Raw genomic sequence first — 24,977 nt, forward strand, 5'->3', positions numbered from 1 at the left:
AGCACTGGACAATTCTGAAATTCTTTTTTCAGGGCCGGTTGCCTTGTTCTCACCCGTCTGAACAAGGTGCAACTTGAGACGGGGTTTCTAACAGCAAGGTGCCAGCGCTGGTTTCATTGCTGGCTGTCAGGGGGAGATAAAGCTCATCTGTACATGTCTGACATTCTGAAGTTGCGGTCAGTTTCAGAGGGATTAATGACGGCGAAAACATTTCCACCGCCCACACACCCACCCCACCCCTCCCAAAAACAAAACGCATCTACGTCAATAACTCCCAAACATTAATTGAAGGAATATTTGAAGGAGAATAATTTGCAGGAGGGTGGGGAAGGGGAAGTGGGACTGATTGGATCGCTAGCAGAGGCACGAATGGCCTCCTGTGCTGTGTCATGCTCCGATTTTCGGATTCCAGGCGCTTGTGTTCTTTTACTCTCCGAGTGCAAGTGAAGGAATAATGTATATCCCGATTTATTTTTCTCTATCCTTAAGGCACCAGGGCAGTGTACCTTTTCACACCGGGGCGATTATTCAGTGGTCAGGCTTTTTGGTGACCATGTCACTTTAAACTATTGGCTTGCTTGGCTTGGTCACTTTCCGCATTGATGACATGTCTCCTCTCAGGCTCTGATCATTGAGCCGGCTGATTCCTCTTGTCATCGATCTACCATCCTTTCTAAAGAACAAAATAAACCATTAAAACGCACATCAAATTGGCTTTGGCGCATGAATTCACATCTGACATTGCTTCGCCCTCGATGCTAAGTGGAAAGAGGCTGCGGATTTTCTGTCTGTGAAGAGGTAATTGGTAAATTCGTTGCTGCTGAATGATTTATATTCTTTATATTTATACTTTTTTCGCGTGGGGGGACTTCCCACCCAGTGGGGGGACTTCCCACCCAGTGGGGGGACTTCCCACCCACCCCCTCCCCCCAGTCACGGCTCTAGATTCCCAGCGTAATTTCCCAATATGTGGGAAGATATTCTGCGCACCACCCTCAGCATAAATATAGAACATCACCAGACTGCGAGGAGATTAGAGCTGCAGCGACCTGTGATCGTTAGCAGCTTTCTCAAATCTTCCACAATTTCTGTCCCTTTCGAAATCCAGCGAAATTCTAACAGTGGGGCGACTGAATTAGTTTTTATGAAGAATTCGTTTGGGGAGACTGCGGAATTAGAGCAGGTTGGTTCAATATGGGGTTTACGGAGGGTGAAGTGTTGGGGGGAGGGAGGGGGAGGTGGAGGGGGAACGGCGTCGGGAAATCGCTCAGGGGCTGCAGGAGGGGAAAGAATTAGGCTGAATGGAAATAAAAGCTCTTGGAGTCATACGGACTCGAAAAGTTAACTCTGCTTCTCTCGCCACTGATGCTGCCAGACCTGTTGAGTTTCCCCAGCATTTTCTGCTTTTATTCGGCAGACCTCAATAATAGACAATCATTGGGTTTCAACAAAAAAAAAACTCCCCAACCTAAAACAGAAAATGCTGGAAATGCTCAGCAGGACCGGCAGCGTCAATCGAAAGAGAAACAGAGTTAACGTTTCAGGTCAAAGACCTTTTATCAGAACTTCTGAAGGTTTCTAGCAGTGGCAGTAGTTTGCTTTTGCCCTTGTTTCCAGACAATGTCTTCCGACTCCTTACAAATGGACAAGCAGGGACAATAAGGAAAGTTAAACTCTATATTTCCATAATTGATCAGTATGCATGGCTGAATTGAGATATATGGCAGAAAGATTCTGGCGGCTATGTTGTAAAATCGGGTTAACAGTAAAGGAAGGAAGATTATTACATACAAAATAAATGATTAATCTATGTACGAATGGTCTTCTCCTCTGATCCTGTGAAGTTAATGGGTGTCTGCCTCTTATCTGCGGATCCTGGTCGAACCTGCGGCGCTGATTCCGGAGACAGGCTGATGCTTAGCTTCCCGCGGGTATAGAGATCTGTCTCTGGGGTCTCATATATGACAGGGCGGGGGGAGAGTGAAATAACTTCGGCGAGTACTGTCCGTTTCCTCTGGGCTGAAGGATGACTGAGTGAGGGTGTGGGTGAGTTTGAGTGTAAATGAGTGAATATGATAGTGAGTGAATGACCGCGGGAATGGATGTAAAACTGAGTGAGCGTGAGAGTAAGTGAATGGGATTGTTAAAGAGGATCAGTTACTGAAAATGTGAGATAGCGAATGTGAGTGTGAGAGAATAAATAAGAGGGCGTGTGTAAGTGAAAGTGTGATTGTGTGTGCTTGCAGAAAAGACTGGAAAAAAGGGGTGAAAGATTGTACAAATGGGTGGGTTTGGAGTGGTTTAAAATCAGGTCTTAAGAGAGTATGTGTATATGCGAGTAAATGGTAAGTGTAACGTGGCGTTAGTCGGTAAGGATGAGTGAATATGAGAGTGACTGAGTGAGAGGTTGAGTGAATAAGAACAGAGTGAGAGAGACTAGGAGTCGGTGAGAGTGACAGTGAGTGTGTTTGCGAGTGAGTCCAGGAGAATAAACGTGGGTCGGGGGTTGGGCGTTAATGAGGCTCAGGAGACATATAACAACCTGCAACATGTTCTGACCCCAGCAATCACTTTCTCACCTACTCCACACTCTCCCGCAGTCATATTTGAAGTGAGTGAAGGACAAAACGAAACTCAGTTCTTAAAAACTCTTGGTGCCATCCAACTTTTATCCTAATGTCTCCCTGTCTGACTTGATATTTATTCTTTCATCTGATTATACTCTTGTGAAGACTCTTGGGATGTTTGACCATGTTGAAGGAGCTTTGCGTAACTGTTGTTATAAATAATAATGTTCGAATTTATCCCAGAAAAGTAATTTTTTCTTTTTTTTGTTATTTAGGCTTACAGTAAAGTACAAATCTTTAGAATTGTAGTTTTCAAGACTGAAGCTGAACCAAGTTCAGAACCATTTGGCTGTCACTGGTTAGAATCATGAAGAAATTTAAAAGGGTCTTCGGTAAGTTTTTGAGGTAAAAGACTATTTTCTTCTCTAACTTTTAATGCTCATTTTGCAAACGAAGATGCATTTTAACACCTAAATGTTGTTATTATTAACAACCTTCTTGTTGTTCACTTGAGTAGTAACAAAATTAGTCAATGTTTGGAGGTTCCGATATCTTCCATAATCTGTTCCATAACAGGCTCCTGGGAATTCAAAAGGGAATTGGATTGCTACCTGAAAAGACAGAATGTGCAAAATTATGGGGATAAGGCAGGGGAGTAGGACTGGGTGGAATGCTCTTTCAGAGAGTCAGTGCAGACTTGATGGGCTGAATGGCCTCCTTCTGCACTGTAAAGACACTTTGACATTGTGAACTTTACTTATTCTTTCAGCAAGAGAAGCAATTTACAAGTGGAGTATTGTTAACAGATAGAGCACACTTGAATGTAGACATGCAATCCTTCTTGATTTTGTAAAACAAAGGAAAAATGGCTATTATATACATTATTCTTATCCAACTGCAACTGGCATTGCCTTATATAGTAATTCCTTGCTTAATTCTGAGTAAAATTCAGTACAAGTGTATCCATAGCACATAAATTTACAGGTTTTTTGCAACAGATAATGTAAGACTGTGTCCTTGTTTCAGTATTGATAATATTTGATTGTTTAGAATATTTGATTGACACAACTTCAAATCTTGTCTCCAAGGTTGAATTTTTGAACAAACTGATTTTTGCTGGTTTGTCTATAATTCTCTTTCTCTCTCTCTCTCTGTCTGTGATGGTTGCTAGGCTAGGGTAACTCCTATGATGCATCGACACACGTGCAGATAATTAAAAAAAAGGAGAGATGTATGAGAATAAATATACAGTGGTATTTAGCTCAGATTTGGGATACTCATGATGGCCCTGGCTCAAACAAAGTTTGGAAGCCACTAAATAATTAATCCTTTCCTCCTCCCCACTCTCCATTTGATTATCAATTATAACATGATATTTTTGTGTGCTTTGACACTTCATGTATTGCAAAGACAACCAGTAGTTTCAATTTATACCTGACAAAGTTTGCACATGTTATAGGAGGAGGCAGCAAGCTTGATGCCAAAATGAATCTGTCATCAGAGGAAGCGAAGTCTTCGAGAATAAGTCCAAAACCAAATGCTGAAAAGAAATATCAGAAACTAACATCATTGTTTTCAGCATTATCCCACAATGTGGCTTCAAACACAGAACAGGCATTGGATTCAACAGACGACGCTGTGGATATTTTAGAAATCAATGGCAAGCTCTGGCATTCAGTAAAACTGCTAACAGGTAGGTTTTTCTTAACTAATGTAAAGAGAGGCTTACTGTTGAAAATACCTTTGCAAGTCTCAAAGCTGTAAATTTGTGAATGTTCAGGGTATCAAAGATAGGGCACCATCTTTAACAATTTGAGAAAGGCTGGAATTTAGCATTGCTGTGAAATATTTGGATTTCTCCTAAATCTTGTTGGAATTATACACTTTCTTCATTTAGAAAAATTATCAATGAGGCATCTGTCTATATTTGGATGTCTGACTATCTCATTGGTTTATAATAGACAGTACTGTAGACATTAAGGCCTGGAATTTCACCACAACAGACAACCCCTCCATCATGGTGGAAGAAGCCTGAATCCAGAAGTCCCACCTCCAAACACGGCACCTATCATTTTCACAGGGGCAGGGAGGGGTCCAGATCAAGATTTGTGCATGAGCATTTTGCAGGGGCAGCTGCCCATTGAAATCAGTAGCTGCCTCCACTTATGTGATTTTGGTGTGAAACGTGTCTGAAACCTGACATGTGGAGCTTAGGCCTGGTAGGTGCAGGTCTGAACTTTGTGGATTTGTTTCGATAGCCAGGGTCCCCTTTTGGAGAGGTAAGGTATCCCTTTAGATATGATCCTGGGACACCTTTGGGGAAGGTAAGCTGCCTTTTGGGAGAGGTTAACTGCCCTTTGAGATTGCTAAAATTAGGCACGTATATAGGTAAAAAGTGCATAAAATCATTGGGACTGTGAAACTCATTGGGACTGCCAAAAGCAGCTGTCAAAAGTGTCAAGATAAACTGTCAAGAGGAGCTGTCAAAAACTCCTGTCAAAAGCGTCAAGAGGAACTGTCAAAGGGAGCTGTCAAGCTGTCAAGACATTTAAAACTTGCCCTTTTAACTCTTTGAAAAAACTGCCTGGGGTGGTAAAAAATGATTGCTTGCTCTTTCACTCTGTTGACTAAACCTTAACGTGACCATTACCATTAGTGCTGCATGACTGCCCATTATCACAGGATGGTGCCTGCCATTTCACAGTTTGGTGACAGTTCCAAGTAGTTATGGACTCTTTGAAATGGGACTATGAATTCCAATGCTTCTTTTTATAAGGGATGATGCAATTGAATGAAATGTTTGTTGTTATAAGGCATAATGTAGTTGAAGGAATGTAAATGTGGTAAGTGGATTTTTATGAGTGAGAGTTTTTTTTTTAAAAAAGGGGGAGAATCATCCCAGAATTGCACTAAGTGCGGTAGCGGGTGTGAAATACAATGTTTTGCCTGCCAGCCGCAATGGCAGGTTTTCACATCGTATCGTCCCTTCCCCGCCTCATAAATTATGCAGTCACAGGAAACATGCTGTCTTGCTGTCGGGTGGCCTCCGATTTTCCTGCCACGCCATTATCTTGTTGTTTCCTCACTCCGGACGCCATATTTAAACTTCAGCCACATGCATAGTTCTTAATGCTTGCAGGTCAGGACTGCTGCAGTGAAGACATGGTCCCAAAAGCCAAGAGGAGTTCATCCCCCCAATTCAGTGATGCATCCCTGGAATGCCTTTTAGACACTGTGGAGGCCCACTGCGATGTCCTCTACCCCTGGTCTGGCCGCAGGAGTTCCATCTGTCTCACCACTGCAGCTTGGGAGGTGGCCACAGTGGTCAGACAGTGCAAAAAAAAGATGAGTGATCTCATCTGTGCCACCAGAGTAAGTCAACCACCTCATCACTCTCAACTCACCCACTCACAAGCCCATCACACATTCACTGGCATCTCACTCACTGTCAGCTCAAGGGACATCACCACTCACCCTCTCGCACACACCCTCACATCTCCATCTGGCCTCATCTCCTCTGAAGTTCGCCTCCTCATCCTGTCCGTGGCCCCATTCAGCAAACACACACATCTGGCATCCTTCTCATTTGGCCTGGCATGCACCTTGCTCACACTGCCTCCATTTGTCTTTATGCAGGACAAGATCATGCACAATCAACAGGAGAAGTCCCAGACTGGGTGTGGAGTGCCAGACATCAAGGCCCTCACTCCATTGGAGAGTCACACGTTGGAGCTGGTTGGAGAGGATGTAGACCATTCCTGTGGTGATGGTGAAGTCAGCAGCAAGCATCTACGTGAGGATCTTGCACCAGATCATCCCTCTAACAACGCTACTTGGAGTCCACTGTTCTGTGGGTAATGCGGCTGCCAAGCACTAATAATCTCCACTTTCTCTCCTAGGCACATCTGCTACGTCGCCCTCAGGCAATCTTGACCCCAACCTCAACACTGAGAGGGCTTCAGATGAAGACCCTGAGGGCAGCACCATAGAAGGCCTGTCACAGCGCTCACCCACACCCTCCACCAACGCAGAGACACACACCTCAGTGGGATCTAGATGTAGAGCAGCCTCGGGATCACAATCTGGCAAGCACAGCACACATTCTGTTCCACAGCTGGCGGAGGCTGGGACATTAGAGGTTGCCAGCGCTCGGAGGACTGCTGGAGGCAAGGAATCTGCTGAGTCCGAGTTTGGAGTCACTCTCGGCCTTCAATCAGTTAGTGGAGCTACAAAGACAATCAGGGGAACATCACGAAGGGCGTCTGGTGCACTCCTCAGATTGCAAGGGATGATAGAAGAGTTCCGTCTGCCTTAAGTCCAAGGTGTTCGCGCTGTAATGCTGACGCACCAAAGTCAACACTGGAAGGATGGCGGCCGCCATGGAGTCCTCGGTCCAGGACATTGGTCCTGCACTGTTGAAGCGGGCTGAACTCCATTACTGACACCATAGTTGGCCTACAGGAGTGTCAACGTGAGAGAGGTGCACGGCAGGTCGATCTCACTCCAGCTTTCCCTTCTCAAGGAGTCAGCCAGGGGCTGCCGGGCACCCATAGGGAGCCCAGTAGCTCAACACCCCAGGGCCATCCACCCTGGTGACTTATGGAATGTCCGGCCGACCCAAATCTCCTCTTCCTGTGACCCCATCATCTCCAGCTCCACAGGGCAGGGAGGGTGCACCTGGGGCACAGCAGGACACCCAAAGCAGGCCAGGGCCCTCAAAGCCTTGGTCCTCCAGAGGACCCCCACCAAGGTCATCACAGACAGGGTATAGCAGTCAGCAGGCTGCCTCCACCTCCACTGCGGATGTTAGGGGAGCACTAAGACATATTGGCAGTGTTAGGAAGATTAAGAAGATATAGTTGCACCGGGTGAGCACGGGTGTTAATCACTTGTACATAATGATCACTATTGTAAATAAACTCCCAAAAAGGTCCCCTTGTCTATGGCTCCTGTTATGATGAGCAGTATTCCTGTAATTCAGATGTGAACCCTTGGTTCCTGCACAAGAAAAAGGCAGATGCTTCTGTCCACGGCCTCTTCCCTGTGCAGTGTGTAACCTTCAGAGCAAAGTGATGGTCTGGCCTCACACTCACTGGACACATTACTGATGCCTGCACCTCGATGGTGCTTGTCATTGCTGTCAGAATGTAGTGGGCGGGCATCACAGAGTTCCATCATTCTCTCTGTGTGCTCTCAGCACCTTTAAGGTGGGGCTGGCTCCCATCTCTTCAGCATCTGTGACCGGTGATGCGATGCTCCTGATGGGCTCAGGTGATGAAGGCTGACAAAGGATCAGGTGCATTTAAAGTTTCATGCTTGCGTCTCCATGATATGACCCTGGTCACAGAGCGCAAGCGAGCTGCCCTCAGCTAGACAGGAGTCAGACATTCACAGAGGCTATGTGAAAATCTATGGAGTGTCCTCATTGCATGTCGTCATCATCCTTTTGGAATCCTACAACTATTAGGGCCTCCCGTGCGTCTCCATGACACGAGCCTGAGACTGGGGGTATGTGCGCTGCCATCAGCCACACAGGAGTCAAACATTCACAGATGCAGGGTGAGGATGTCAGGACTGTCCTCACTGCATCTCATCATCATCCTCCATGAATCTTGCAGCTCATTAGGGTCTCACAAGCACACCTGTCTCGTCTGGCCAGTGCAATGGCCTCATCACCAGCATCTTTACCTTCGAAAACATAGGAAACATAGAAAATAAAGCAGGATTAGTCATTTGGATTCTTCGAGCCTGCTCCACCATTCGATATGATCATGGCTGATCCTCTATCTGAATGTCATACTCCCACTCTCTCCCCATACCCCTTGACGCCTTTAGAGTCTAGAACTCTATTTATTTCGATCTTCAATATGTTCAGTGACCTGGCCTCCAGAGCCTTCTTGGTAGAGAATACCACAGGCTCACCACCCTCTGAGTGAAGAAGTTTCTCCTCATCTCAGTCCTAAATGGTCTACCCCATACCCTGAAACTGTGATCCCTTGTTCTAGACCCCCCCCAACCAGAGGAAACATCATCCCTGCATCCAGTCTGTCCAGCCCTGTCGGAATTTTATACATTTCATTGAGAACCACACTCATTCTTCTAAACTCCAGTGAATAAAGGCCTAGTCAACCCAATCTCTCCTCATATGACAATCCTGCCATCCCAGGAATCAGTCTGGTGAACCTTAGCACACTCCATCTATGGCGTATATCCTATCTTAAGTAAGGAGAGCAAAACTGCACACAGTATCCAGGTGTGTTCTCACCAAGGTCCTGTATAGCTGCAGTAAGACATTCTTGCTCCTGTTGCCCCTGTTATCAAGTCGTCTCGCAATGAAGGCTAACATACCATTTGCCTTCTTAACTGCTTGCTGCACCTGCATGCTTGCTTTCAGTGATTAGTGTACAAGGACGCTCAGGTTTCTTTGTACATCAACATTCCCCAATCTATCACCATTTGAATAACACGCTGCCATTCTGTTTTTCCTACCGAAATAGATAACTTCACACTTATCCACGTTATACTGCATCTGCCATGTATTTGTCCACTCGCTCAATCTTGTCTAAATAGTCTTGAAGCCTCTTCACACCCTCCTCACTGCTCACGTTCCCACCAAGTCTCGTGTCGTCATCAAACTTGGAAATATTACATTTGGTTCCCTCATCCAATCATTGATAGATATCGTGAATAGCTGGGGCCCAAGCACTGATCCCTGTGTTACCCCACTAGTCACCACCTGCCACTCTGAAAAAGACCCATTTATTCCTACTCTGTTTCCTGTCTGTTAACCAATTCTCAGTCCATGTCAATATATTATCCCCAATCCCATGTGCTTTAATTTTACACACTAACCTCTTATGCGGGACTTTATCAAAAGCTTTCTGAAAATCCAAATACACTACATCCTCTGGTCTCCTTTATCTATTCTGCTAGTTACATCCTCAAAAACTCCAGTAGGTTTGTCAAACATGATTTCCCTTTCATAAATCCATATTGACTTTGTCTAATCCTGTTAATATTTTCTAAGTGTCCTGTTATCACATCCTTTATAATAGACTCTAGCATTTTCCCTACTACAGATGTTAGGCTAACTGGTCTGTAATTCCCTGTTTTCTCCCTCCCTCCTTTTTTAAATAGTGGGGCTACATTTGCCACCTTCCAATCTGCTGGTACTGTTCCAGAATCTACACAATTTTGAAAGATGATGACCAACACATCCATTATTTCCATGGCCACCTCCTTTAGTGCCCTGGGATATAGATTATCAGGCCCTGGGGATTTACCAGCTTTCAGTCCCATTAATTTCTCCAGCACTATTGTTTTAGTAATACTAATTTAGTAATACAATTTCTCCTTCTCACTAGACCCTTGGTTCCCTAGCATTTCTGGGAAATTATTTGTGACTTCCTATGCGAAGACAGAACTAAAGTAATTATTTAATTGCCCTGACATTTCCTTGTTCTCTTTTATAAGTTCTCCCATTTTGGACTGTAAGAAATCTATATTTGTCTTCATTTATCTTTTCTTTTTACATATAGAAGCTTTTACAGTGTGCTTTATGTTCCTTGTAAGTTTACTCTCGTATTCTATTTTTACCCCCTTAATCAATCTCTTGGTCCTCCTTTGCTGAATTCTAAACTGCTCCCAATCCTCAGGCTTCTACTTTTTCTAGTAACTTTATTTGATTCCTCTTTGGATCTAATACTATCCTTAATTTCTTTTGTTAGCCATGGTTGTGTCGCTTTTCCTGTTGTGTTTTTTTGCACCAGAAAGGAACGTATAAGTGTTGCAATGTGTACATTCATTCCTTAAATATTAATCATTGCCTATCCACTGTCATGCCTTTTAATGACGTTCCCCAATTTATCTTGGCCAACTCATGCCTCATGCCTTCCTTTGTTCACTGTTCCCTAAAGGATTCCAGACAACAAGATTATTAATTAACCTCTTCTCATTGCACAATACCAAACCTAGGACAACCTGATCCCTAGTCAGTTCCTCAACGCGCTGGTCTAAAAAACCATTTCATATACACTCCAGGAATTCATCCGCCACAATATTATTGCTAATTTGGTTTACCCCATCTATATGTAGATTAAAGTCACACATGGGGAAAAATTGTCCCCCCGTCACAGGGGTTGTCAGGGGGCGGGCGGGAACCTGATTGGCGCCCCCAATCGGGGCCGCGATGCCATTTTACGTGGGCGGGCCAATTAAGGCCTGCCCAGTGTGACACTCGCCCGGAAACGCTGAGCACTCCCTATGCGGGCAGGGGGGTGGTGTGGTGGGCTGGGGGTGGTGGGGGGGGGCGGGGTGGTGTGTGTGTGTCCCTTGAGCCGGGGCCTCAAAAGAGTGCAGGAATCTCCCTGAGGCACCTCTGTTCCTCAGGGAGATCATTTTAACATTTTAAACCTGAAATAAAGCATTTAAAAACTTTTAAAACTTTTAAGGTTGGACGGGCAGCTCATTGAATTGCTTTAATTAGCTTTTAACAGGCCTTAATAGGCCTTTGACTGTTCGGTGGGCGCGCAACCAACTCGGCTACGCGCCCGCCGACCTGGAGATCTAAATGACGCGCGGTGACGGCGGGACACCTGCCCGATGTCATCGTGCGTCATTTTACGCATTAGCGAGCAGGCCCCACCCCCGCTCACCGACTGGAGAATTCAGCCCATGAACACTGTAGCACCCTTACTACATGCATCTCTAATTTCCTGTTTAATGCCATCCCCTACCTTGTCACTACTGTTTGGAGGCCTATAGATAACTCCCACTAATGTTTTCTGCCCCTTGTTGCTTCTTAGCTCCACCCAGACTGGTTCTACATCTAGATTTTTCTGAGCCAAAAGCCTCTCCCACTATCGCACTGATTTCATCCTTAACTAACAACACTACATCACCTCCTTTTCCTATTTGCCTGTCCCTCCTAAATATCGAGTGCCCTTAGATATTCAATTCCCAGCCTTGGTCACCCTGATGCCATGTCTCCGTAATCGCAATCAAATTATACCCGTTTATATCTATTTGCACTGATAATTCATCCATCTCATTGCAAATGCTCTTCATTCAGATACAGTGCCTTTAGACTTGTCTTTTTAACAATTTTACACATCTTTTCTGCCCATTTTCTGCCAGCCCTTGTTCCCTCTGCCTTCCATTTTTGCTTTCTATTTTTCGGTCTTTCACTTTTATCTTTGTTTCCCTCTCTTGCATTTCCTTGCTCAGATTCCCATCCCCTGCCACTATAGTTTAACCCCACCCCCACAATACCAGCAAATACCCACGCGAAGATATTGGTCCCGTACATGTTGGTATGCAACCCGTCCAGCTTGTATATCTTCTCCAGAATTGGCCCCAATGCCTCAGGAATCTAAATCCCTCCCTCCTACACCATCTTTCCAGCCATGCATTTATCTAGTCTATTCACCCATTCCTGATCTCACTCGCATGTGGCACTGGGAGTAACCCTGAGATTACTATCTTTGATGTCCTGCTTTTTAATTTATTTCCTAGCTCCCTTTATTCTGCTTTCAGGACCTCATCCCTCTTTTTACCTTGGTCGTTGCTACTGATATGGACCATGAACTCTGGCTGTTCACCCTCTCTCTTCAGAATGTCCTGCAGCTGCTCAGTGACATCCTTGGCCCTGGCACCAGAGAGGCAACATACCATCTTGGTGTCATGTCTGTGGCCGCAGAAATGTCTATCTTTTCCCCTCATGATAGAATACCCTATCACTATTGCTCTACCACTCTCTCCCCCTCTGTGCAGCTGAGCTACTCATGGTGCTACAGACTTGGCTCTTGCTACATTCCTCTGAGAAACCATCTCCCCCAGCAGTATCCAAAGCGAAAAATATGTTGTAGAGGGAGATGGACCCAGGGGACTCCTGCACTACCTGTCTAATGCTTTTACTCTGTCTGGTGGTCACCCATTCCCTTTATGCCTGTGCAGTCTTTACCTGCGATGTGACTACCTCACCGTATGTGCTATCCACTAAGATTTCATCCTTGTGGATGCTCCACAGTGACGCTAGCCATGGCTCCAGCTCCAAAACACAGATTTCGAGTAGCTGCAGCTGGAGACACTTCCTGCACACATGGTCACACTGGACACTGGAAATGCCCCTGACTTCCCACATCGCACAGGAGGAGCATTCCACTTGGCCAAGCTGACCTGCCATGACTTACCCTTAAATTACTCCCTTTACTTTTACTTCCTCTAGTTTAGAGAATATTAAGGACTGAAGAACTACTCACCAGGTCCTACTTATCAAGGCCGCCACTCTTCTTAATGAAGAAAGGTAAAAAATGAAAGGATCCCTCCTTCCCTATTCACCCACTCCATCTCTCACCAAACCCCAACTGAAGCACTCTGATGCATCCCAAAGCAGCACTCCAGTGCGGACAAAAGCAGCACTGTAGATGGTTTGGTTTTACGCTGTCTGAATCTAGCTTCTCAAAACCTGTTTAAGCCAGTTAACTAATTAACTAGCTGCAGCTGCAGCTGCAAGCAGAGCCTGTGTAACCCCTCTTTTAAAGTTGGACTAAAACTCACCTTCTCCCAACACAAAGAGCAACTTTTAGTTCGTTGCTAAGTTAAAGAAAGATTAGACTTTAGATAGAAATTAACCCATAAACGTCCCTCTCTCACCAAACTCCAACTGAAGCACTCTAATGCAGAACTTATCACCCTTAACCCCTTCGGCGTCCTCCTCATCTTAGGAGATTTGCAGCTCTTCCATCTCCTCCTTAGCCAGGTACTTCCCCCGTTGCAGCGCCAGGTTATGTAGTGTGCAGGAAGCTACAATGATGTGTGACACCCTCTGGGGGCTGTACTGCAGTGTTCCACCAGACCTGTCGAGGCATTGGAGCCTCATTTTCAAGATGCCGATTGTTTGCTCCACCAAAGTGCCGGTTGCAGCATGAGCCTCATAATACTGTCTCTCTGCTGCCATCTGAGGTAATCCTTTGTGGGTAGCCCTTGGCCCTGAGGAGCCAGCCCTGCATCCTCTTTGGACCCTGGAAGATGTGAGGGATCTGAGACCTGCTGAGGATGTAGGAATCGTGGACGCTCCCTAGGAATTGTGTGCAGACCTGCAGGATGTGTTTATGGTGGTTGCAGACCAGCTGAACATTCAGTGAGTGGAAGTCCTTGTGGTTCATGTACTGGACTGCTTGTTGACATGGAGATCTAAGCACCACATGAGTGCAATTGATGGCACCCTCCACCTGTGGAAAACCAGAGATCTGTGCAAATCCCAGCGGACTTACTTCTTGGCTTTCCTGATTCCAGTTGAAATGCATAAAGTTCTATGCCTTCACCAAGATGGCGTCCATGACCTCCTGGTGGAAGCTTGTGAGGTCCCACACAGGTCACCTGTGGAACTCTGGAAGGAGCCACTGGCGTAAAAATTGAGCGCCACGGTCACTTTCACAGCAACTGGCAGTCGATGCCCTCCAGGTCCCTTTGGTGCCAAATCCTGCAGCAGGTAGTATATGTGATTTACCAGTTCCTAGACATGCACAGTCTTCGGTGACACTGATTCTCGGTCATCTGCAGGAATGACAAGCACAGTGTATAAACCCTGGGCCTAATGAGGCACCTATGAGCAATGGTGCGCTGTGGATCTTCAGCTGCATACACAGGAGGCCCTGCCGCACCTTCATCTTGAGGATGGTGCTCTTCCCTTTGGTAAGCCAGGTGCCTCCATCACACTCCTCCTTCTGCTTTACTCCCTGTAAGCCATGAGGCATATCATTAGATCACCAGGCTCATGATCCTGATGTTTCCCTCTTCCAGGATCAAAGAGAGAGATGTGTGGGTTAGCATATGTCTCCCAAGGACCTCTCTTGTTTAAGTCTTTGGCACAGGCTGCATCTCAAGGCCCTTCATGCATGCTGGACAGTGCTGGTCACCACTTGGATGGCGGGTGTGTAGAGCGCTGCATGGTTGTCTGAAACTCCACCCTTCTCCGTCCCACTCCATTTGACTGATTGGCAGCAGCTTCAGCCACTTGTCTGCATGCTGTGCTCTCAGCTCAGGTGCAGGCATTCTCCTAACCTGCACTGCAAATCTGCACTGTTAGCTTGAACCATAATGGATACTGGCTCAAACCTGAATAAAGACATTGCAAGGGGCTCTGAGCACCTCCACCAGTGATGGCCAGCTTTCACAAGGGGATTCTACAACTTGCCAAGTCATCCAATTGCTCTACTGCCCCCAAAACGCATATTAATTTGCAATCTGCGCCCAAGAGGTGAAATGTCCTGGAGCATTTGGGGGCACATTCATGCTTTTGCATTGCTTGAGTAAGCAGATATGTTTCAGAGGCCCAACTCCAAGCATGTCAATGGAGCTGCTGCTGAACGGTCCCAGCTGCGGAATGATGCTCACTTTTGACAAGCTTTTCCAAGTGCGAGGCTGCTTCCGTCACCCTCCAACCACCCCCCCACCCCTTCCCCGCCCCCCACAACCCACCCCACCAAATCCCCAGCCTGTACTTCCATCAGTCTACACTGCCTTGCCACTCCCCCCAACCCTATCCGCTCTGGAGCCCTTGTCCCGGCACCACACTGAAAGCCAGCCAGGAGAAAACGACTTGCCTGTGCTTCCCCACCACCCTCCGAATGCCTCTTCCTTGTTGTCCTACAGGCGATCCTCATGAGCGCTGAACAAGATTGTGTGTACTCACCTCTGAGTTTCCTTTGAAGTTCAGCTCACCAGGTGCACACCTTTTAATGGCGGTTGTGAATCACACCACTCTGAAGTCACGCTAACGTGGGAGGTACGTTTGATGTGGGGTGTTGATTTCAGCGTGAGAGCATAATAATGAGGTGCAAATGCATTAAAGTTAAGTTCCCGATGTTCCCGATGGCGACAAACACAGCCCGCCATTGACAGGCGGACCAGACGATTGCAAGGTGGTTTCATGATGGCGTAAAAACAATTTTTGGCTTTCTCGCCACATTGTCCACTCAAGCTGCCAAACACACCTGCCGTCAACAGGAGCAGAAAATTCTTGCCAAAACCTACAATAGACACGTGGAACTTTATTTTATTTAATCTCAGCATGAGTCCTGAGGTCTGCACATTGTGCGTACTGAGTGAGTTGGCATGATAACTGTAAGGTGGGTGGGGGGGCATGGTTGGCATGAGTTGGCACTAAGTTGGCATAGGGGGCAATAAAGGGCTGTGGAGGGCAGGTGGGTTCATGAGGGTGGGTGGGGCACATAAATTGACTTGGGTTGATGTGGATGGGGCATGGGAGTCTCTGGAGTGGGGTGTGAAGGTTGTGATGGGTGAGGGCAGGAGGGCTGTTTTATGTTTCTTTAGACTTTGATATAGTGCCGGTGCAGAAAGGCAGGCCTTCTACACAGCTTGTCTCCGCACCAGCATCCTGCACACTCATTCCGACATTGCCCAGACCGACTCCTAATACAGCCCACCAGCCCAGAATAAAAATCTGACGTACAGGCAAGCATTTTTAGAAGTCACACTCACAGAGCTGGAAACACTCTGCACCCAACACCCAGCCCTAAAGGTGTAGTTTTCTGACTTGATTGCAGATGCGCACAGAGAAATAAAATTAAAAAATAGTTGAAAGAGGACAATTAAAATATAAAAATTGTTCTCAAGGGGAAGAAATATCAAACAAAAGTTAGTTCCTTTTCTGAGCAAGTTAAGATAGGTCAAAACAAAATTATTTTAACCAATCATAGTAAGACTGTGAATCAGCTTTGCTGTAAAATTATAATTACAGTTTTTTAGGCTTTGATTCAGCAAACATCAGGGAGTCTGTTTTTAATTAGAAGGCACCGGAACTTCCAGTGGTTACTCCATTTAGCTAATGCCAATTGGAGAAAATATCAGTTTTCCACCTAATCTATCTCCTTAGAACTTTTTTCCCTTTTATATGTTGGAGTTCATTCCTTTCCCAGGGCCTGAATCTTCTGGTCGGCGTGTGGGGGCAGGCCCCGCTCGCCGACACGTAAAATGATGCGCGGTAACATTGGGCATGCGTCCCGACGTCTCCGCGCGTCATTCAGATCTTTAGTTCGGCGGGCGCACACCGGAGTCGGCTGCGCGCCAGCCGAAGTGTCAAAGGCCTGTTACGGCCATTAATAATCTAATTAAGCTGGTTGTCTGGGCTGCCCGTCCAACCTTAAGGTTGGCGGGCAGGCAAAGCGCCCAGGCATTTTTCATGAAACCTGATCCACAGGCGCGATGAGGTTTCATGAAGGCTTTATAAATTGAATAAAAATTTATATTAAAATTCATTGACATGTCCCAGCTTATGTGACATTGTCACATGAGGGGACATGTCTCAATGATTTTTTTTTCTTTATTTCAATTCACAATAATCAAACGAATCTCCCTGAGGCAGCTCTGTGCGCGAAAGAGCACGGGCCCCAATTCTCCCTCCCCCCTCCCCACCCCGCTCACACAGGTAGCGCTAAGCTGGGCGGGCCTTAATTGGCCCGCCCACGTAAAATGGCGGCGCACAGCCGATCGCAGGTGGCGATCGGCTGCGTGCTCGCCCGCTCCCGCTCAGCGCCCCCCACCCCCACAAACGGGGAGAAAATTCTCCCCCAGGTTACCACCTTCCTATCTTAATGCTGGTTATTCAGAAAAATATATGAGCATAAATTTTACTTGTGGCTGTTCGAGTGGGCCATCAGCCCACCGCTTCAGAAGGTAAAAAGACCAGAGCCATTTTGAGACCCAAACCTCACTTAAGTCAAACTGGTGAGCTGCAGGCCCTGAATGGACATCTTCCTGCCAGTTTCAGGCTGGTCCAAAATCAGGTGGATCAAAGGCTCCTGAGTTAGGAATAAGTTAAGTCAAATGAAGCTGTGAGTGGGGGCTGTGGGGCAGTGTCGAAATTGCTGGTGTGGGAGCGCTCCAGGCAGCAATGGACCAAATTATTTTTGTGGCGCCCACAGCAGAACTCCTGTTCCTCCTGGCTCCATGAAAATAATTTACCATTGACCTTTCTAAAGCCTCCATCTGTAAAACTTGTGAGAGAATGCATGGTGCACACTCCAACGCCTTTAGATCGGCAGTTGGAGTTCTATGAATGCCATGGGATTCCATTTGCATATTAAAAGCCACTTACCACCTGGAACAAGCAGGTATTTCAACCACCCAGCAGTAGGCACTTGTGATGTGGCAACAGGCCACAGGGTAAATCTAGTGACTCTCTTTTGAGGCCATTACTGTCACACTAACACTAATTATGGCAAGTTAAAAAATCGACCCAAAGTCTTTTCAAAAAGACTGCCTCCCCCTTATATATATTTGCACTGCTCATTTTCAGAAGGATTAATAGCTGTTACTGTAGTAATAAAAACATGGCTTATAGCTTGTAACAATGAACTTATTTCAGTTTTAGCAGAGTTAAAACAGGTTAAAATCAAATTTGCAGCACGTATAAGATACATTTTCTAAGCTTAATGTTAGTGAGATTACGCCTTTAATAATTGAGTATGTTTCTAGACAGCTAAGGGATATTGGCCTCTCTACTAATGAACTGATGGTACAAGAATCTACTTTGAAAAATGAAGACTATATTTACATAAACTTTGGAACTGTGAGGGGTTTTGAAGTATAAAACCCTTTTCATTAAAATATCTAGGTTCTAAATTCTTAATTCATAACAATGGGGTCCTCAGTTGTGCCTGATATGGTTAATAGATCACAACATTAGCAAACCTAAGTCTAATTCAAAGACATGGTGCTTGCTAGGGGAGGTGGTGGTGTAATGGTATTGTCACTGGACTAGTAATCCAGCTCTGGGGACCTGGGTTCAAATCCTGCTATGGATTCACATTGAGGGTACCCTCCATCATGTTGTGTGGCACTACCACCATGCTAAATGGGATAGATTTTGAACAGATCTAGCAACTCAAGATGGGCATCTAGAATTATACTCAAACACAATCTGTAACCTCATGGCCTGGCATATCCCCCACTCTACCATTACCATCAATGGAGGGGGCAGGCCAGGAGCAGCACCGGGCATACCTAAAAATGAGGTGTTAACCTGGGGCAGAATTTTGCCCTTGGATGGCGTACGGGCCCCACCGGCTCGGTGGCCAGCAGACCCCCATCACTGAAACGGGGCCCGCTGCCATTTTAAGTGGGCGGGCCAATTAAGGCCCGCCCAGCGGCATCCCCAACGGGAAGCGCTATGCGTTTCCTGTGCGGGGGGTGGAGGGAATCCCCACCTGTCAAAGTGCGCTCTTTCACGCATTCGCGCGAAAGAGCACACTGATCCCTGAGGCAAAGTCCTGTCTCAGGGAGAATACTGACAGTGGAAAAAACTTTAAAAATAGAAATTTTAAAAAATTATTAACATATCCCCCTCATGTAGCAATGTCACACAAGATGGGACATGTTAATAAAGAACACATAAACTTTATTAATTTTTTACAAAACGAACATGAAATTTCATCCCACCAGTGGATGAAGTTTCATGAATAATCTGCAGCCCGCTGGGGCTCCTGGCCTGCCCGCCAGCCTTAAGGTTGGCCGGGCAGCTCTTTAATTACTTTAATTAGATTCGCAATGGCCTCAATTGGCCATTGACAGGTCGGCGGGCGGACAGCTGATTTCACTGTCTGCCCGCCTTCCTAAACATTTAAATGGACCGGGATAACGTCGGGGATCCCTCCCAATGTCATCCCGCGTCATTTTCCCCTCGGCAACCAGGCCCCGCCCCTAAATCACCGAGGGGAAAATCCTGGCCCTGGTCAAGCTATAACACAGGGCTACTTGCATGCTAAGCAGCAAGCAACAGACAAAGTTAAGCGACCCCACAGCCAACGGATCAGATCTAAGCTCTGCAGATCCACATCCAGTTGTAAATGGTGGCTCCACAAATATTCCCATCCTCGATGATGGGGGAGCCCAGCACAACAGTGCAAAAGATAAGGCTGAAAACATTTGCTACAACCTTCAGCCAGAAGTACCGAGTGGATGATCCATCAGAGCCTCCTCCAGAGGTCCCCAGCATCATAGATACCAGTCATCAGCCAATTCAATTCACGCCATGTGATACCAAGAAATGGCTGAAGGCACTGGATACTGCAAATGCTATGGGTCCTGATAATATTCCGGCAATAGTACTGAAGACTTGTGCTCCAGAACTTGCTGTGCCCCTAGCCAAGTTGGTACAGTACAGCTACAACTCTAGAATCTACCCGGCAATGTGGAATAATTGCCCAGGTATGTCCTGTGCACAAAAAGCAGGGCAAATCCAACCCAGCCAATTACCACTCCTTCAGTCTACTCTCGATCATCAGTAAAGTAATGGAAGGGGTCATCAACAGTGCTATCAAGCAGCATTTACTTAGCAATAACCTGCTCACTGACACCCAGTTTGGGTTCCGCCAGGGCCACTCAGCTACTAACCTCATTACAGCCTTGGTTTAAACAAGGACAAAACAGCTGAACTCCCAAGGTGAGCTGAGAGTGACTGCCCTTAACATCAAGACCACATTTGTCAGAGTGTGGCATCAAGGAGCCCTAGCAAAACTGGAGTCAATGGGAATCGGGGGAAAAGTCTCCACTGGTTGGAGTCATACCTAACACAAAGGAAGATGGCTGTAGTTGTTGGGGGTCAGTCATCTCAACTGCAGGAGTTCCTCAGGGTAGTGCCCTCAGCCCAACCATCTTCAGCTGCTTCATCTTCACCTTCCTCCCATCATAAGGTCAGAAATGGGAATGCTCATTGATGATTGCACAATATTCAGCACCATTCACGACTGCTCAGATACTGAAGCAGTCCATGTCCAAATACAGCAAGATTTGGACAATATCCAGGCTGGGGCTGACAAGTGGCAAGTGCCACATAAGTACCAGACAATGACCATCTCCAACAAGAGAGAATCCAACCATCATCCCCTGATGTTCAGTGGTATTACCATCACTGTATCCCCCAATATTGCCATCCTGGGGGTTACCATTGACCAGGAACTAAACTAGACTAGTCATGTAAACACTGTGTCTACAAGAGCAAGTCAGAGGCTAGGAATCCTGTGACGAGTAACTCACTTCCTGACTCCCCAAAGCCTGTCCACCATCTACAAGGCACAAGTCAGGAGTGTGATGGAATACTCCCCACTTGCCTGGATGAGTGCAGCTCCCACAACACTCAAGAAACTTGACACCATACAGGACAAAGCAGCCTGCTTGATTGGCACCACGTCCACAAACATTCACTTTCTCCATCACCAATGCACAGTAGCAGCAGTGTGTACCATATACGAGATGCACTGCAGGAACTCACCAAGGCTTCTTAGACAGCACCTTCCAAACCCACTACCATCTAGAAGGACAAGGGCAGCAGGTAGATGGGAACACCACCACCTGGAAGTTCCCCTCCAAGTCACTCACCATCCTGACTTGGAAATATATTGCTGTTCCTTCACTGTCGCTGGGTCAAAATCCTGGAACTCCCTCCCTAACAGCACTGTGGGTGTACCTACACCAAATGGACTGCAGCGGTTCTAGAAGGCAGCTCACCACCACCTTCTCAAAGACAATTAGGGATGGGCAATAAATGCTGGCCCAGCCAGCGAAGCCAACATCCCGTGAACGAATTTTTTAAAATCAAGATAAAGAAGTCATGTTGAGTTCAAACTGTTGAGTTCAAAACTTTTGCTTATTCCTTTAAAGCTAACAGAGGGACCTCAAATTGTGACAACTTTTAAAACAAAGGGAATGCTTTTACTTCTCAGGCTAGCAGACCCCAGGCCCTTATCAGCAAGTTCTTCTCACAGGCCTAGCAATTTGAGCTATTGCAGCTGTGAGTCCTTCTGTTTAACCATCTCACTCAGCAGGCAGAAATTCAAGCTAGACTATTCACAAAGATAGCTAAGGTAAAATCCTAAAATGTTCATTCTAGCTGACATAGAACCATAAAAATTAGTATTATTTAAAGCTGATGTATATCTGTGTAGTGATGGCTCTACTGGCTAGTAGATCAGAAACTAGTTTTAGTTAGCAATGTTCTTATTATTATTTGACCACTTTCAATTAACATTCAAACAGAAATCTTGGTTTATTTTATTTGAATACTGATATTAACTTTCTTCTGCCTAGAACAAGACATCAAAGAACTTATTGAACAAAAAAGATATTTTAAGGCTGACCAGCATCTCATCAAGTTAGAACATGAACAATACACTAATGATACCACAGGCAAAAATGATGAAAGCACGATAAAGGAAAGGAAAGAAATTGATTCACTGTATGAGCTGCTTAGTGCAGAAATTTTCACAGTGGTGAAAGAATCATTGAACATTTCCAAAGAACATCCAAGTCTCTTGAAAATGGCAGTGCAAGTGAAAATCCAAGAAGGAAAAGCAGATCAAATGTACCTAGAGGAAAAGGAAAAATCGGGAAGTATTCCAGAGGTTAGACCAAGACAATGGGACACTAAATGGCAGAAAATTTTACAGCACTCTGTGGACGAAAGAATAGGCAAACTACCCAGTGGATCTGATGACAACAAAACTGCGTGGCTCACACAATGTTTAACACAGCTTTGTAGCCAACTCAAAGCAGATTTAAACACCATTGTGAACTGCATTAAACCATGTTATCCCCAGGAATACAATATATGTGCAAAGTATGCTGAATGCTATCATAAAAATGTTTCTTCGCACATCGCATTATTGGCAGAAAGTGGACTCAAAGGAAAAGAAGTTTATCCACTTCTGTACTGGATTTACAATTGTTATCCAGAGTAAGTCACTCTGGTTTTGTGCTTACAATATTATTACCTTAACCTTGGCAAATTTATATTACTTTTAAAATCAGAAAATTTTCATATGCCCACCCCTGTGTGCACCAAAGAAAGATAAAAAAAAATTGCTATCTACCAAGGGGTTTAGTGCTGTGGTCAGCGCTGCGGCCTCACAGCTCCAGGGCCCTGGGTTCGATCCTGGTTTTGGGTGTCTACAAGTTCTCCCCATGTAAGTGTGGATTTCTGCTGAGTGCTCCGGATTCCTCCCACTGCCCAAAGATGTGCTGGATAAGCGGATTGGCTATGGTAAATTGTCCCCGAGTGTATGCCCTGTGATGGACTGGCACCCTGTCCTGGGTGTACCCCATCTTTCACCTATTGCCTGTCAGGATAGGCTCTGACACCCTGTGACCCTGAATTTGATGAAGTAGTTCTGGAAAAGTGAGTGAGTTGTCAACCAGCAATATTTCCTCTATTATTTAGCCCAAACTTTGATCACTGACTTTGATTACTCATTTTGTACTTTTTACTGTCTTGATTTCTTCTCACACATTTTCAGTAAATTGCTCTTCCCTTCAATTTTGTTGAATATTTGTTGTCCATATAGCCTCTGTAAGCACCCAGCATCTTATATGTGCTTAAGTCAGCTAGATATGTGGCCTATTGTTGTTCTGCCTTCCTTATGGAGAAGCATCTTACACTGTTTAACATTCCAAACCACCTGGAATTCTATGTGGAGAATTGTAAGTGAGAGTGAAAGGCTGACAATTCCATTACACAAAATGCCGTTGCATTATTGGCTGTGCCACCAGATTACTCATTAGGTTAAATAACTGAGTTAGTGATTATCAGGCTCTGTGGTTTAAATAGTATAGGTGTTTCAGGCTTAATGAATTATTTTGTTAAAAGAATTACACTTTACAATTGTATAGGTCATCAGTTTTCAGCCTCTAAATCACTAATATTTACAGAAAAGCTGATTACAGGGTGTTGTGTCCCAACTTTCTCAAACCTCATTATCTCAATCTAGAGTCAGTAACCAGAAATTCACATTTTTGGGGGGGAGTTAGTTTTTTTAATGCTGCAGTAAATGTTGACTGGAAAAGCCAAAGGAATCTAATATCATTCCATGCTCTGCTTGAAGTGCATTATGGTTAATGTAAGTCTCAGTGTCAACCATTGCACTCCAACATTTGCTATAAATTAGATAAATTGAGATCCAGTTAATATGGACATGCTGTTTGGGTGATACAGCAATCTATATCCCTCTGGTTGCAGCAGTAGTTGTACAAATGGTATACATTGTGTATATAATACACACTAAGATTTTGGGCTGCAGAGCCCCACACCATCTCTATTAGGGAAGGCCTGCTGCATTAAGTGCCAATCTGGTCAGCAGCGGGCCTTCCCCAGGATCAAGGGCCCCAAGGGTGGAATTCCTGCCTACTGAGAACTGCCGGCCAATCAAAGCCAACAGCTCATCATGGCTTAGCAGTACCAATGGGGAGGCGGTTACCACTGCACCCACCTGAGGCCCACAAGCCACAGGTGAATGATGGTGGGTGGTCGTGGGTTGGGGTTCGCGGGAGAGAGGGAGGGGAGAAGGACTGGTAGCAAGGGCAGGGGTTGGCTCTGAGGGGGCTTCCTTTCCCGATGCCAGGTTGCTCGATCTGGCACTGAGTGTCTTTGATCGAGGGACCCTTGTTAACCCCCCTCCTGCCCGCGCCCCCATCCAACGCCCAAGGAGCCCTCAAGTAACCATGGTAGGGTTTGCTTTTTGGGCTTCCTGAATGGCGAGTCCCTCGCTCGCTGTTGGTTGAATACCAGTGGCATAGGACAAGGTCCTTAAGTGGGCATTACTTTCCCGCTTGTGGGACTCAATTGGCATTAGGGCAGGAAGGCCTTCCCATCACGTACTTATTCAGGGCAGAGGCAGGAAGATGGAGGGGTCCCCATCCACCACCCTTCCACCTAATTAAATGCCGCCGCCACCAAATATGCCACAGGAGAGGGCTTTATGTTTTGCCCTGGTATGTATGTGGGTGATATTATTTTTGATAGTGTTTAGGGCATAAAAACTGAAAATCAGGAGTTGAAAGATGGATTTAATTTAATGTTTACTACAAGTCAATCTCGTGAACCACATCAGATTATTGAAATTGATCATTTCCGTTTACTTGTTCAGTATAATGAGTACTGTCGTGCCATCTGAAGATGTAAGTCAGCAACTGTTGAACACCATGCTCCCAGAAAAGACAATCAGTCATCTGAAAAATGAGTGCATTTCTGCTTTACAGGTAAACGGTTATCATTTTCTTACTTATTTTGAAATAAGTTCAAAAATATTCTAAATAGAGTAACACTACGATGACTGTTGATCCTTGGTGGCCATTTTATTGCTATTTTTTGCCGCAATATTTTGTGGCTGACTTTTGTACATGCTAAATATTTTATGGGTAATGCTCTTCTTTGTTTATTTTTTCATTTCAGCCGGATACTAGAATGCACATGATTAAAAGTCTGCATATAGAAGAGAAAAGTTGGAGGAGTGAAGAAGAGCCTTTGGTGCTAAATGATTGCTACCACAGCGAGTTGTCTACTGACATAATTCAGGTACCTACAATAGAACTCATTTCCAAAACAGGACATGCCTATTT

The 24,977-nt window shown here is 45.5% G+C and overlaps 1 protein-coding gene across 5 annotated transcripts in view; it reads left to right on the top strand.

Moving 5' to 3' along the window:
- Positions 1 to 606: 606 nt before the first annotated feature.
- LOC144693088 (tumor necrosis factor alpha-induced protein 2-like) overlaps positions 607 to 24,977 on the top strand; it is a 56,625-nt gene continuing 32,254 nt past the window's right edge. The window contains exons 1-6 of one of the 5 annotated variants that reach the window (XM_078562468.1): positions 607 to 798; positions 2,843 to 2,959; positions 4,027 to 4,260; positions 21,675 to 22,320; positions 24,506 to 24,617; positions 24,811 to 24,933. In XM_078562468.1, coding sequence (XP_078418594.1) covers positions 2,935 to 2,959; positions 4,027 to 4,260; positions 21,675 to 22,320; positions 24,506 to 24,617; positions 24,811 to 24,933 — 1,140 coding nt within the window. In that variant the 5' untranslated portion in view covers positions 607 to 798; positions 2,843 to 2,934. Of the gene's footprint in view, positions 799 to 1,001; positions 1,184 to 1,370; positions 1,662 to 2,008; positions 2,612 to 2,840; positions 2,973 to 4,026; positions 4,261 to 21,674; positions 22,321 to 24,505; positions 24,618 to 24,810; positions 24,934 to 24,977 lie in introns of those variants that run through there. The other 4 variants (XM_078562471.1, XM_078562467.1, XM_078562470.1 and 1 more) reach the window with 4 other exon arrangements.

Source organism: Cetorhinus maximus, chromosome 18 (assembly GCF_964194155.1).
Source record: "Cetorhinus maximus chromosome 18, sCetMax3.hap1.1, whole genome shotgun sequence".
Taxonomy (NCBI): Eukaryota; Metazoa; Chordata; class Chondrichthyes; order Lamniformes; family Cetorhinidae; genus Cetorhinus; species Cetorhinus maximus.